This window comes from Rhincodon typus, chromosome 28 (assembly GCF_021869965.1).
Source record: "Rhincodon typus isolate 14 chromosome 28, sRhiTyp1.1, whole genome shotgun sequence".
Taxonomy (NCBI): Eukaryota; Metazoa; Chordata; class Chondrichthyes; order Orectolobiformes; family Rhincodontidae; genus Rhincodon; species Rhincodon typus.
Genome location: NC_063359.1, coordinates 41,231,015 through 41,244,485, shown reverse-complemented (window position 1 = coordinate 41,244,485; position 13,471 = coordinate 41,231,015). Strand labels below are relative to the sequence as shown.

The 13,471-nt window shown below is 45.2% G+C and overlaps 1 protein-coding gene across 1 annotated transcript in view; it reads left to right on the top strand.

The window, feature by feature from the left end:
* col5a1 (procollagen, type V, alpha 1) overlaps positions 1 to 13,471 on the top strand; it is a 199,447-nt gene that overhangs the window by 132,278 nt on the left and 53,698 nt on the right. The window contains exons 26-35 of the mRNA XM_048613423.1: positions 604 to 648; positions 969 to 1,022; positions 4,030 to 4,137; positions 5,594 to 5,647; positions 5,742 to 5,795; positions 7,746 to 7,790; positions 7,944 to 7,997; positions 8,620 to 8,664; positions 9,978 to 10,031; positions 10,971 to 11,024. Coding sequence (XP_048469380.1) covers positions 604 to 648; positions 969 to 1,022; positions 4,030 to 4,137; positions 5,594 to 5,647; positions 5,742 to 5,795; positions 7,746 to 7,790; positions 7,944 to 7,997; positions 8,620 to 8,664; positions 9,978 to 10,031; positions 10,971 to 11,024 — 567 coding nt within the window. The remainder of the gene's footprint in view (positions 1 to 603; positions 649 to 968; positions 1,023 to 4,029; positions 4,138 to 5,593; positions 5,648 to 5,741; positions 5,796 to 7,745; positions 7,791 to 7,943; positions 7,998 to 8,619; positions 8,665 to 9,977; positions 10,032 to 10,970; positions 11,025 to 13,471) is intronic.

Below are 13,471 nucleotides of genomic sequence, written 5' to 3'. Positions count from 1 at the left end.
GGAGGTTTCAGAAAGGAAGATATTCTGCAAGTTTGTGGAAGACGTAAAGAAAGGGAACCCATATTAAGTAATAGTGAGCTCTTTTGAGGGTCTGGAGAGAGACATTTACAGTAAGAATTAGCATATTATTAATCACAAGAAAGTGCCAAAAGGAAACAAATTGCAGCTGTTCCAGCTAAGCAAGAAGCTTTAGTATGGAGATCAGAGTGACTCTTCACTGAGGTTTGAGTATCTGCAAGTTACTGGAGTAAAAGGGATGAAACTTTCTTTCTGATGTTTGCAATGAAATGCTTCCAATTTTTCTTGTCTAGGTCATGCTTTTCTTTTGTAGAAGAAATTTGATGTTCTTTTGTTAAAGTACATTGGCCGCCTTTTATGAAACAAACTGAACAAATGAAACTTATGGTACATCAATCCAGATCTTACTCTGGGATGTGACTCGTCCAGTGTTACCATCAGCTGGGATCATAAATGAGGGAAGCTGCTTCTTGGTCTTCCTTCTCCCTGGCTGTGTCTGGGCAGGGAAATGTTACATTCATTCTGGTGCACTGTCAGATTATTTTACCAAAACCTGTGAACTGTGACCTGTTGTTTTTTTCTCAGGGTGCTGATGGTGTTCGTGGCTTGATGGGACATAAAGGCGAGAAGGTAAGGAACAGCTTATTAACGTCAAGTGTGAGGCACAGGTCTGTTACAACTGTTGGGAAGAACTTTTTGTATTTACAGGGTATTGAGAGACAGAAGCCAAGTGTGTCTGAGAGAACCTGGGTGTGACGTGTGTGTGTGTGTGTGTGTGTGTGTGTGTGTGTGTGTAAGTGGGTGGAATGTGAGTGTGAGCGTGTGTTGGGTATGGGTGTGTTTGTTGGGAGAGTCAGTGTGTCACTGTTTGGGATCTGCCTTTGTGGGAGTGGATTCAGTGATGGCTGGTGACACAATCTTATTCTCACATTGCCTTTGTGCTTTAACAGGGTGAAGATGGTTTCCCAGGATTCAAGGGTGATATGGGAGTAAAGGGCGACAGAGTGAGTACCCAAACATTACATCCTGGCAATGAAATAAAGATTGGAATCGCAAAGTGATACAGCATGGCAAGAGACCATTCAGTCCATCATGTCTATACCAGCTCCCTGAAAAGTTTATCCAGTTAATCCCACTCCTCCCCATTTCTCATTTCTCCACAACCTCTAAAAATATTTCTTTCTCAAGTATCTCTTTGATCCACCTTTTGAAAAGTTCCTGTTCAATCTGCTGTCATCTCCCTTTCAGGCAGCACGTCCCAGATCACAATCAATTAATGTGTAAAAATAAATTCTCTTCCTCTCTCCCTCTGGTTCTTTTCCCAATTCCCTTCAAATCTGTGTCCCTCTGGTCACTGACCCACCTGCCACTGGAAACAGTTTCTCTTCATTGATTCGATCAGACCCTACCATGATTTTGAACACTTTGAATAAATCTTCCCTTCCCCTTCTCTGCTCCCAGGAGGACAATCCCAGAGTCTCCAATCTCTCCACACTCCCTGCAGTTCCTCATCCCTGGGCCCATTCCTGTATCTCAACCACCAACCCCCCCAACCCCACCCCCCAACCACCACCACCACCACCACCACCACAGTCTCTCCAGGCCTGGGACTTCCAAATGTGTGATGGCCAAAATAGAAACCAGGTTTCCAGTTGGTGATTAATCACTCTGAGATGGACCAAGGTAAACAAGGTGAGTGGGAGTGTCACGTCTCTGACAGACAGTGACATAAAGGATTGAGGAGTCAGGGAAGATGAGGAATGTTTTCACCATGACTGTCCCTCCGGCCTGTCCTTGTATGGCTGGAGACTGGGTCAGTCGTTGAGTCCACTCATTGAAATAAATGACCAGAAAAGTGAGCGTGTAGCTGGGTGGCTTGACCCCCAGTGACAATGGCTCAGTCCCATGTCTCAAAGGGTGGCCTTAGTAACCATGGTTAGTAACCGTGATCGGTAACCGTGGTGAGTAACCGTGTTTAGTAATTGTGGTTAGTAACCATGGTTAGCAACCGTGGTTGGTAACTGTGGTTAGTAACTGTGGTTGGTAACTGTGGTTGGTAACCGTGGTCAGTAACTGTGGTGAGTAACCGTGTTTAGAAATTGTGGTCAGTAACCGTGCTCAGTAACCGTGGCCAGTAACCGAGGTCAGTAACCATGGTCGGTAACCGTGGTGAGTAACTGTGGTGGGTAACCGTGGTTAGTAACCGTAGTGGGTAACCGTGGTCCGTAACCGTACAACCTGTGGATTAGGAGCAGGTAAAAGTCACTCTGCCCTTCGAACCCCTGCTGCACCATTCAATAAGACTGTAGCTGAGCTGATTGTTCCACATTCCTGCTGAACCTCATCATCTTTCACCTCACCACAAAAAATATTCAAAAACACTTCTCCCACCACCTTTCCAGGAAGACAGCTCCACTTGGGCTGAAGCATCAAGTACCCCAATCCCAACTTGTAGATTTGGGAAGATTCCTGTCTGTGTGTCCCCTCTCCAGCTCAGACACGACGTCTGCTCCGCTGTCCTCACTATGTCAATGGCTCTCACACTTAACTCTCTAAGTCTCCCAAATCTAAATCTCTCCATCTCTCTCTCTGACTCTGTTTTCCTCCCCCCCACCTCCCTCTCCCTGTCTAATTCTCTCTCCCTCTCTCTCTTTCTATCTCTCCTCTCTCCCTCTCTGTCTGTCTCCCACTCTCCCTCACTCTCCCTCTCTTCCTCTCTCTCTGAGTCTCTATCTCCCCCTTTCCCTCTCTCCTTCTCTCCCTCTCACTAACTGTCTCTCCCTTATTCTCCTTCTCTGTCTAACCCTCTCTCTGTCTCTCTGTCCAATTTTCTCTCTGACTCTCTCTCAGTCTCTTTCACACTCTGTCATTATATTTCATGTGTTATAGTATTTCATGATCTTGTTCCTTTGCCATCTCTGACTCCAAGGCTATTCGTCTGGCCAGTGACTGTTCTGACACCGGTTTACTTTCTGAGCCTCCGTTCATCCCTTCACCATCACAGTGCCAAGCAGCTGGAGCTGAATTGTCCTGGAACTTGAGACTGTCCTTAGGTGTCAGAGCGATTTACTGCCACAGTTACACAATCTGCCTCACAAAGTCTCCCCTCAGCCAACCCCTCACTGTTTCTGCATGATATTAGTGTAACACAACACCAAGTAAATCCAAACCAGTCCACAAAGGAGCTTTATTCAAAGAGAAATTGGTTTTCTGTCAAGATTCAGTCAGCAGAAAGAAAAAATGATCCAAAATATTTCACAATTTCAACTGTTTGGAAAGAGATGCAGCTAATCAATCTTCTGAAATTTAAAAGTGCAGAAGAGAGCAGGGCAAGGAGTCTGAAATGCAAAAGAGAAAGGACAGGTCTAATTAGCGAAAATCTGGGAGACAGATAGAATCCGCTGTCAAATCTCCCGCTCACTGTAAAGGTAGTGAGTCTTCAGGCAGTGCCAACGATAGAAATGCTGTCTTTGCCCCTTGACCTGTCAGCCTTTACCCCAAATATATGTAAATCTAGTCTTGTATATGTGAGAAATGCTTTTGCTTTATTTGTTGGTCAGAGTCAAACTCCAACGTTTGTTTCTTCATACTCTGCTGTGAACTGCTTTAGTGACCGTGTATGTATATAAAGATATTTTTTATGAATAAAGTATATTTTCGAAATAGAAAGAAACTTCCTCTACCTCCCCTCCTGCTGAAGGGAGAATCTGTCCTTCCCCTGTGTCCCTTGCTCTCAGTGCCCCTCATTCCTATTTCCCTCACTTCCCCGCTGTTTGTGTGGTTATCCCCCACTCCCATTTCTCTTGTCTCGCTGTTCCCTCCCCACTTCTCCCTTGCTTCCCTCACGCCCGTTTCCCTCATCTCTGTCATCCCATTTCCTTCTTCCTGGTGTTCCCTTCGCCCAGTGTCCCTCTCTCTCACTGTTGTAATCAGCCTCTCCCATGGCTTTCAGTTTTCTGGCTGCTCTGGGCTTTTCCCAATTGACTGATTGGTGTTTTTGTATTCTCTCAGGGTGAGATTGGTCCTCCTGGTCCCAGGGGAGAAGATGGTCCTGAGGGTCCGAAGGGCCGGTTTGGGCCGCCGGGAGATAATGGCCCACCTGGACCAGTTGGTGAAAAGGTACCTGACCAGATTGATCACTGAGAGCACAGTCACTCCATCTAGCCACATTGCCAAGCATCAGCTCAGCTCAGACTGGCTCATTCTGCTGGGTCATACTGGGCTGGTTAAATATTGAGTATCAAGCGATCTCTTCTACTTTCTGCAGTTCTCTGAAATGGAACACCGAGCTTGTTCGATTGTGAACCATCAGTACGTGCAGCACTCTGAGCTCTCTGCAGTAGACAGTGTTAATGTGATTGGAGAAAATGTGATACATTTCTTGACAGAGGACAGTTGAGGGTTTTAGTGACAAAATGGGAGGGAAGATTACTGGGAGATGATGGGAGGTGGGATTATGTGGATTTTCTTTCTTTATTCCTTCAGGGACCAGGGCACCACTGGCAAATCCCAGCATTTATTGCCCATCCCTAGTTGCCCTTGACAAGGTGGTGGTGAGCTGCCTTCTCAAACTGCTGCAGCTCCTGTGCTCTGGATAGACCTGTCTGTTTGTAGGGAAGGAATTTCAGGAGTTTGACCCGACGACAGTGAAGGAACAGCGACATATTTCCAAGTCAGGATGGTGGGTGACTTGGAGGTAAACCTGCAGTGGGTGATGTTCCCATGTATCTGCTGCCCTTGTCCTTCTAGATGGAAGTGGTCGTGGGTTTGGAAGGTGCTGTCTGAGGATCTTTGGTGAATTTCTGCAGTGCGTCTTGTAGATAGTACACACTGCTGCTACTGAGCGTCGGTGGTGGAGGGAGTGGATGCTTGTGGATGTGGTACCAATCAAGAGGGCTGCTTTGTCCTGGATGGTGTCAAGCTTCTTCAGTGTTGTGGGTGCTGCACGCATCCAAGCAAGTGGGGAGTATTCCATCACACTCCTGACTTGCGCCTTGTAGATGGTGGGCAGGCTTTGGGGAGTCAGGAGGTGAGTTACTCACTGCAGGATTCCCAGCTTCGGGCCTGCTGTTGTAACCACTGTGTTTACCTGGTGAGCCCAGTTGAATTTCTTATCAATGATAACCCCCAGGATGTTGATAGTGGGGGATTCAGTGATGGTAACAGCATTGAATGACAAGGGACGGTGGTTAAATTGTCTCTTATTGGAGATGGTCCTTGCCTGGCACTTGTGTGGCACAAATGTTACTTGCCACTTGTCAGCCCAAGCCTAGATATTGTCCAGATCTTGTTACATTTGAACATGGACTGCTTGAGTATCTGAGGAGTCACGAATAGATTTGATGAGATCGTCAATTTGAGAGTTATGGTGAGTAGGTGACATTGGGATCACTGGTCTCCTTTTGCTACTAATTATTGTAATATATGGAGTAATTATTGACTTGCAAAATGAGAAATACGTTAGGATAAAATCAGAACGGTGTTATCCTCGTCCTCCTGTCACCTGATGGAATGGTTCAGGAGAAAATTCCCACATTTCCTGCACCCAGCTAACCTGTATCATCTGTTCCTTAAGGGAAAACTGGGAGTTCCAGGATTGCCGGGCTACCCAGGAAGACAAGGTCCAAAAGTAAGTGCACTTCTGGCAATGGAGAAGCATTTCCCAGCTTCCTATCTGGAATTACTGGAGTTCCTGTTCATGATTTTCCTCTCATTCTTTCCAGGGTTCGATTGGATTCCCAGGATTTCCAGGAGCGAATGGCGAGAAAGGAGTGAGGGTGGGTGCCAGTTTAATAACATTCCAATGACCCTGTCCACTGTGGCCCTAAGGCTCACAGTAAAGGAGACAGACTGGGTGGTCAAGTCAAGGAGACAGTGTGGGACATGGGGAAATAAAAGCATTTGATAAAGTCTGTTGCAATCCTGGACTAGACTCCAGATTTATGTTACAGTCTGGCTGGGGCCCAGAAACATTTATTTTTCAAGGAGACAATACATGAGATTAAGGGGATTTACTGAGAGAACAAAGCAACAAGATTCCAAAGTTTGTACAAATAAGAATAAACTTTACAGCATTAGAACAGTAGTGCAATCCATAATACAACTTATTCCTATCACTTAGAATTAACATGTGGTAAATATGGAAAATGGACACTTCAGACAGCAAATACATCAAAACAGATCCCGCAGATTTCTCGGCTATTCCCCCAGAAATTAATACCAATTTGGATCATTACATTTTATTAAACTTCACAAGGGATTACAATTCCTCACTTTTACCGATCTGGCTTTGCAACTTTCAATAGCCGCTCTGTCATGGACTGGCTCAGTAACTGTTCTGCATCTGGTCCAACCCATTCCTGTTCTGAGTCAACACTGTCTGGGACTCGGAAATTGCACTGCAACACTCAGTCCCAAGGAACATCTCCAGCATGTCGCTGATGCTAATTTCATCAAACCACCCCTGGCCTTGGGGCTTCCCTTCCCAAAACCACCCTGAGCTGCAATCTTACGCAGTTGCATTGAGGATCACAATCACTGCTTGTGAGATTTTCAAAAGCCCCCAGTCTCCCAGCTGCATTGAAGAATTATTGTTGACAGACCTCTCAAAACAGAGAGAAAACCCAGAGAGGAATGGGGTGGTGGTATTGTGTCCTAACTGACTTTTGACTGGGGAGTGGGGGAGGGGTGGTCTGTACTCATTGTAATTTAGAAGGATAAGGGGGGTGATCTGATTGAAACTTGGAGAATACTGAGAGGCCTGGATAGAGTGGGCATGGAGAAGATGTTTCCACCAGTAGGAGAGAGTGGGACCTGAGGGCACAGCCTCAGAGTGAAGGGATGACCCTTCAGCACTGAGATAAGGAGGAATTTCTTCAGCCAGAGGGTGGTGAATCTGTGGAACTCATTGCCGCAGAGGGCTGTGGAGGCCAGGTGATTGAATGTATTTAAGACAGAGATAGATAGGTTCTTGATTGGTGAGGGGATCAAGGGTTATGGGGAGAAGGCAGGAGAATGGGTTTGAAAAGCAGCCATGATCAAATATTGGAGCAGACTTAATGGGCCAAATGGCCTAATTGTACTGCCATATCTTCTGATCTTAGGGGTCAGCTTGGCTGTCAGACCAGTTGGAGAAAATGCATTAACTCCTGATGAGGTTTTTGTGTGTGTGAGCGTGTGTGTTGGGGGGGCGGGGGGTGGTGTGGGGGTGCAGTTCGGCTTTTTGTTAATGACAATTGCTGGTTGCTAGGTGCTTCCAGTGAGACAGAAACATCAGCAAATGTAACTGAACAGGGGTCCCCTTGTAAAATAAACCCCTTCCCTTTCCCCTCCCCTTCCATTGTAACCATTGGTCAGTGTAGATGTCTTTGAAATTGGAGAAAGACATGAAATCAAACAAAAGGCTTCCCTTTGATTTGTAATGAACAATCTCGTTGTCTGTCCTGGTGTGTACATAATTCTCCTAAATTCTTTACAAGGATGTGACATTTGTGGTTTGTTTTGCCCATTGCAAGTTACCCTGATACAATGATCTCAATGAACCAAAGGGGCAGTTACACGTCAATCAGTCCATGTGGAACATCTGTCACACAAGACCAGAGGGATAACACTGACAGAAATGTCAGCACGGCTTGGTGGGAGGGAGCGATACTGGACTCCTCACTGAGTGCTGACTCTGCCCTCCTCAGCCCCCTTTCATTAACTGTCTCCTTCTTCTTTATTTCCAGGGTGCTCCAGGAAAAGCAGGACCCAGAGGGCAGAGAGGCCCAACGGTAAAAACCCATTTCCTCAACCTTCTCATTTCCTGCTCATGTACATCCCTTTTCATCGTCACTGTATTTACTGATGTAATTTCTCATTAGGAGCCTCAGCTATTTAACAGTTTGTTTCTTGTGAATCTAACATTATTTATTTTATCATCAAAGGGGCCAAGAGGTGAACGCGGCCCAAGAGGATCCACAGGGAAAGCCGGGCCTAAGGTAATGTTACTTTCCGAAAAGAGTCGGCTCCCTATTCTTTTAAACTGAAAGTAAAGCTTCCTTCACACTACCCCATTAAACACTCCCAGGACAGGGACAGCACAGGGTTAGGTACAAAGTAAAACTCAAAATGGCTGCTCCATCCTTTGTGCCAACAACTTGCATTCCAGATTCCTAACCTGTTACATCATCAGAAAACTCCCACTCATGCCCTTTGCTGCCAGAACAACACACTGTCTTTTCTGTGATTGTCTACTCCCTCCTTGTCATGCTTGATGTTGTTTGAATCAGTTTGTTTTATGCAGCTATCCAACAAGAATTGGGTTGAAAATGTATTCAGTTTTGTTTCTGCTGTGTACCCAACAGACAAGGAAACTCTGAACCCACCCACTCCCAGGATAGATGAAAGGAGATTGAGCCTCTGCCTCTTGCAGTGCAGATGTTTGGCAGATAGGGAACAGGGTTAGGATATCAGATGTGTGGCAGATAGGGAGCAGGGTTGGGATATCAATCAACCCCCCTGAATACTTGTCAAATGGGGTTTTTCCAGGAAGAGTCATTGTATTGTTGTTCTTATAAATTGTCGCCAGCAGCTAACATCTCTAATCATCTCTGATTGCAGGGGAGCTCGGGCAATGATGGTCCACCAGGTCCGACGGGTGAGCGGGTAAGAATTCTCCAGATCCCTTCTCTTCTAGTCTGTTATTTCCATGCTGTGTTCTTTTTTGCTGTCCCCTATCATGGACCCCTTGCCCCTCCATGTTCAGTGCTGGAGCATGAAGATGCCAATATGGTTTTTTGATGCCTAGACAGGAATGTGAGTACATCATGCAGAGATCAGACTGTTTTTACTCAATCCGTCTTTTGCAGCCAGTTTTCCCTGAAATTCCTTGAGATTTTCAGCACAGCGCAGGAGGTGATCAGAATTTGATTCAGATAGTCTATCGTTATCACAGATTTGGAACATGTATGTTGGCTTGGTCACTCAACTCACATCCTCCATTTTTGGGGCTGGTTGACTTTCAGGTATCAAGAAAACCTAAGTATTGCATTATGCATTGATGAATTTGGTAAGGTGACAAGAATAGGTTTGAAATTGTAAACAAAATTCTCACTGTGCAAATAAAACAATAGAGGTCAAAAAAACATTTCAGGCTACATGAATGTATTTACATTAGCTGCCCAGTGAGGACCAACTCTATTTAATAACATCACACTGGTTACTACCTGCGGATCTCTGACCTGTTCACTGTCTGGGAAACATTGGCCATGTTTTCTTGTCTTGTTTGGACAGTCACAGGCTACAACTGATAGGATGCGGCAAATGTCGCATGGCCATGCTCCTGCCAACACAACTCTGACCACTGCATGGCACAAGGCAATGCCACCAAGACACAGTTTGTGGACTCAAAGTCACAGAACATTGGGACAATGCCCCAGAACCAACTGCATGATAACATGTAACTCAAGCTCTGAGAAACCACTGCAGCCTCCTCACCTTAGCACAAACCATCATGGTTAATGACAGACCAGCCACATTCTTGTCTCAGAGCCACTAGTGTGGCCATCTCAGTAACACAGCCAACAAATGTACAAGTTGTACCAACTCAGAGTGTCAGGCTATGGTTAGTATCCAGAGTTTTCCGACACGTATTCTGATAAGACATTAATCTGAGTGATAACACACTTTCAGTTAGATGTAAAACATCTCGTTGCCTCATTTTGAAGAAGGCATGATGTTTTGGGCAAGTATTTGTCCCTAAACCAAGATCACAACAGAGTAATGATCTGGTCGTTTGTATAATTGACTATGTGGGAGCGTGGTCTCAACTTGGCCGCTGTACTCTCAACATTGAAACAGGAGTTACATTTCAAAGTAATTAATTGGCTGCCAAGCAACTGGGAGCACCACAAGATCGAGAGAGATGATATAGAAATGCAAATATTCCTTTTCTCAATCTGCTTCTATTTACATTGTAGGGACCACCTGGACCTCAGGGACCAATGGGATTTGCTGGACCCAAGGGACCCCCTGTGAGTAATTGTAGGAATTTATAATCTTTTTTGTCAAATTGTATGTTAGTGCAGATTTCCTCACTTCAAATACAAATACTCTTTAAGGTATTATTTAATGCTTAGTGATTCACAAATGTGCACTCACTCAGAAATAATGCTTTGTTTAAGAGATCAGCTTAATAGGTAATCAGTCACATATTACCTTGTTCCCTCAAATGTTCAATCACTGAATTCATTCTCAGATAAGGAAATGTTTAGCTTTAGTTGAAAAAGAACAATTTGCCACACTATGGAGAAAGAATTGGGAAGTGTGACCAGAGAGATAGCATTTGACTCATGAATTTTGGGCTGAATGACCTCCTTATACACTATCCCATCAAACACTCCCAGAACAAGGACTGCATGGGGTTAGATACAGAGTAAATCTCCCTCTACACTGTCCCCATCAAACACTCCCTGGGCAGGGACAGCACAGGGTGTGATACAGAGTAAAGCTCCCTCTACACTGTTCCTCCAAACACTCCCAGAGCAGGGACAGCACAGGGTGCGATACAGAGTAAAGCTCCGTCTACACTGTTCCTCCATCAAACACTCCCAGGGCAGGGACAGCACAGGGTTAGAGACAGAGTAAAGCTCCCTCCACACAGGCCAACTCCTTTCTCATTCCAGTGTTAGTTGATCAGGGTTTACTGTTGCAGACTGGTATTTTCCTATGTCCCTAATCACATGGTGGCTAACAGAAGGCTGGTGCTAGTGTCTAAAGCTTCTCCCTTTGACACTTTGACTCTGTGAACAGTGGCGTTCATTGCATCAATGTGGACTGGATTCAGACTCTAATCCTGGGATTGGGGAGTGAAAATTAGTTCCCTGTAAGAATTTGTTTCCTGTTGTAATTAACCATTCAAAACATATTATTAACTGCCGTGTGATATCTTTCTTTACCCGATCCCTTTGTAGGGCCCAGCTGGCAAGGACGGCTTACCTGGACATCCTGGGCAACGAGGTGAAACTGTAAGTACCAGCCATCTCCGAGATCTCTGCAATCCTTCTGCTGCATTCTGCTGACCTGGGGGGATTCTCACCAAGGTGACCACTCTGCCCTGTTGGACTGTACTATCAGCTGCATGAAAAGAGATTCAAGAGATCATTCAGAAATCCTGAACCTCCTGGAGACCAGTGACACAACCTCTTATATCTTAAGAAATGTATTTGCCCACCCACAGACAGTGGGGAGGGCGAGTGTGGTAAAGCTATACAGGGGGCATTGTCCAGGAGCTGCTGGGCATCTGAACAACACCCAGATCCCTCTTACCAAACCCCCGGTGATAATGGTGCAGCACTAATTTGATTTAACCCAGTTTCCTGAGCTCATAATCGTGGGTAAATCCATAGATAATGTCCTTCAGGGAAAGGAAACTTGTCTTCTTTACTGATCTGGCCCACAATGACTTCAATTCTACAATATATGTTTAGTAACAGGCAGAGACCATTCAGCGCATTGAACCTACCCCACTGAGTGAACCGTGTGCCCCGATCCCATCAGTTCCCTCCATAACCCCCACCCCCACATACATGGAGGCAGCAAATTGAGGAAAGATAATCTGAAACAAAAGAGATTGGCTAATAATAGTGACTGAAGATCTTTGCTTCATGTAGCTGCTGCTCAGTAACTTAGGGCCATTAGAATATATGACAATTAAGATTTAGATTTATTTATTTGTCATATGTACTAATTATAGGAATACATAAGTACAGCAAAAGTGCACAAAGTCTCCATTCACTAGTACCCACTTGGTTACAAAAACCAGAATTAAAAGATTTAACAGACCAATATCTCTCAAATAGAATTAGTTTGCAGGATCTCTTTAATATCGGGACTTGTAAGAGGCTGGCATCAGTGAGCTGCAATGATGGTTACTTAATGAGACACTAGCCCAGCTCAATAAAAGGTTCACTTTCCCAGTTGCATCTTTGGGACGTGACAATTGAGTGTGAGATGAATCAGGTTGTGTTGGCTGATATTGAGTTCGATGGAGTTCAGTGGTTGCCTGGTGTTGGCTTGTACCAGCAGGCTGAATGGATACTGGCTTATGGTAACTGCAGTGGGTGTTGACAATGACTTATTCATTCCTGGAACTTGGTTACCATTAGCTAGGCCTCAATAAATTGCCTGTCCCTGGTTGTCCTGGAGAAAGTAGTGGTGAGCTGCCTTCTTGAACTGCTGCCGCCTGAGGGACCTAGAGACATCCACAATGCCCTTAGGGAGGGAACTCCTGGATTTTGACCCAGTGACAGTGAAGGAACGGTGATATTTTTCCAAGTCAGGATGGTTAGTAGCTTGGAGGGGAACTCGCAGCGGGTGGTGTTCCCAAGTATCTCCTGCCCCTGTCCTTCGAGACAATAGAGGTCACAGTTTTGTGAGGTTTTAATAAGTTTTACAGTGCTGCTGCATCATATTTTGTAGATCCATAGTCCATTGACAGTACAGACTGCACCCATGGTGCCCTGGTGATGGAGGAAGTGAATGTGAGATTGAGAGACAATCAAATGGACAATCAAATGGGTTGCCTTATAAAAACCGAAAGAACTGCAGATGCTGTAAATCAGGAACAAAAATAGAAGTTGCTAGAAAAGCTCAGCAGGTCTGGCAGCATCTGTGAAGAAAAAAATAAGAGTTCAGGTTTCGGGTCCGGTGACCCTCTCTCAGAACTCATATGGATTGCCTTGTTCTGGATGTAAAGCTTCATGAGTTTTGTTAGGTTCATTTGGATTAGGATGGATTCAATTCTGTTATGTTGTCTTATCATAGAATCATAGAATCCCTACAGTGTGGAAACAGGCCCTTCGGCCCAACAAGTTCACACTGGCCCTCAGAGCATCCCACCCAGTCCCATCCCCCTATAGCCCACCTAATCTACACATCCGTGAACACGGGAAATTCAGTCTGGCTAATCCACCTAACCTGAACATCTTTGGACTGTGGGAGGAAACCGGAGCACCTGGAGGAAACCCACACAGATGTGGGGAGAATGTGCAAACCCCACACAGACAGTCACCCAAGGATGGAATTGCCAAAACTGGGTTGTGCTGTGTTGAGTTGAAATGAGCTGCGTTGTGAAGCATTGGCTGACAGGAAAATGGCATCTGTTGTGTTTGCTTGAGCTGGATTGGTCCAATAATCTTCATTTAAACTGAGTTGCATTGAGTCTGGAAATTGGGAGGTCATATTGCGTCTGTACAGGATATTGGTTAGGCCACTTGTGGGATACTGCATTCAGTTCTGGTCTCCCTACTATAGGAAAGATGTTGTTAAACTTGAAAGGGTTCAGAAAAGATTTACAAAGATGTTACCGGAACTGGAGGGTTTAAGCTATAGGGAGAGGCTGTATAGGCTGGGGCTATTTTCCCTGGAGCATCGGAGGCTGAGGGGGTGACCTTATAGAGGTTTATAAAGTCAT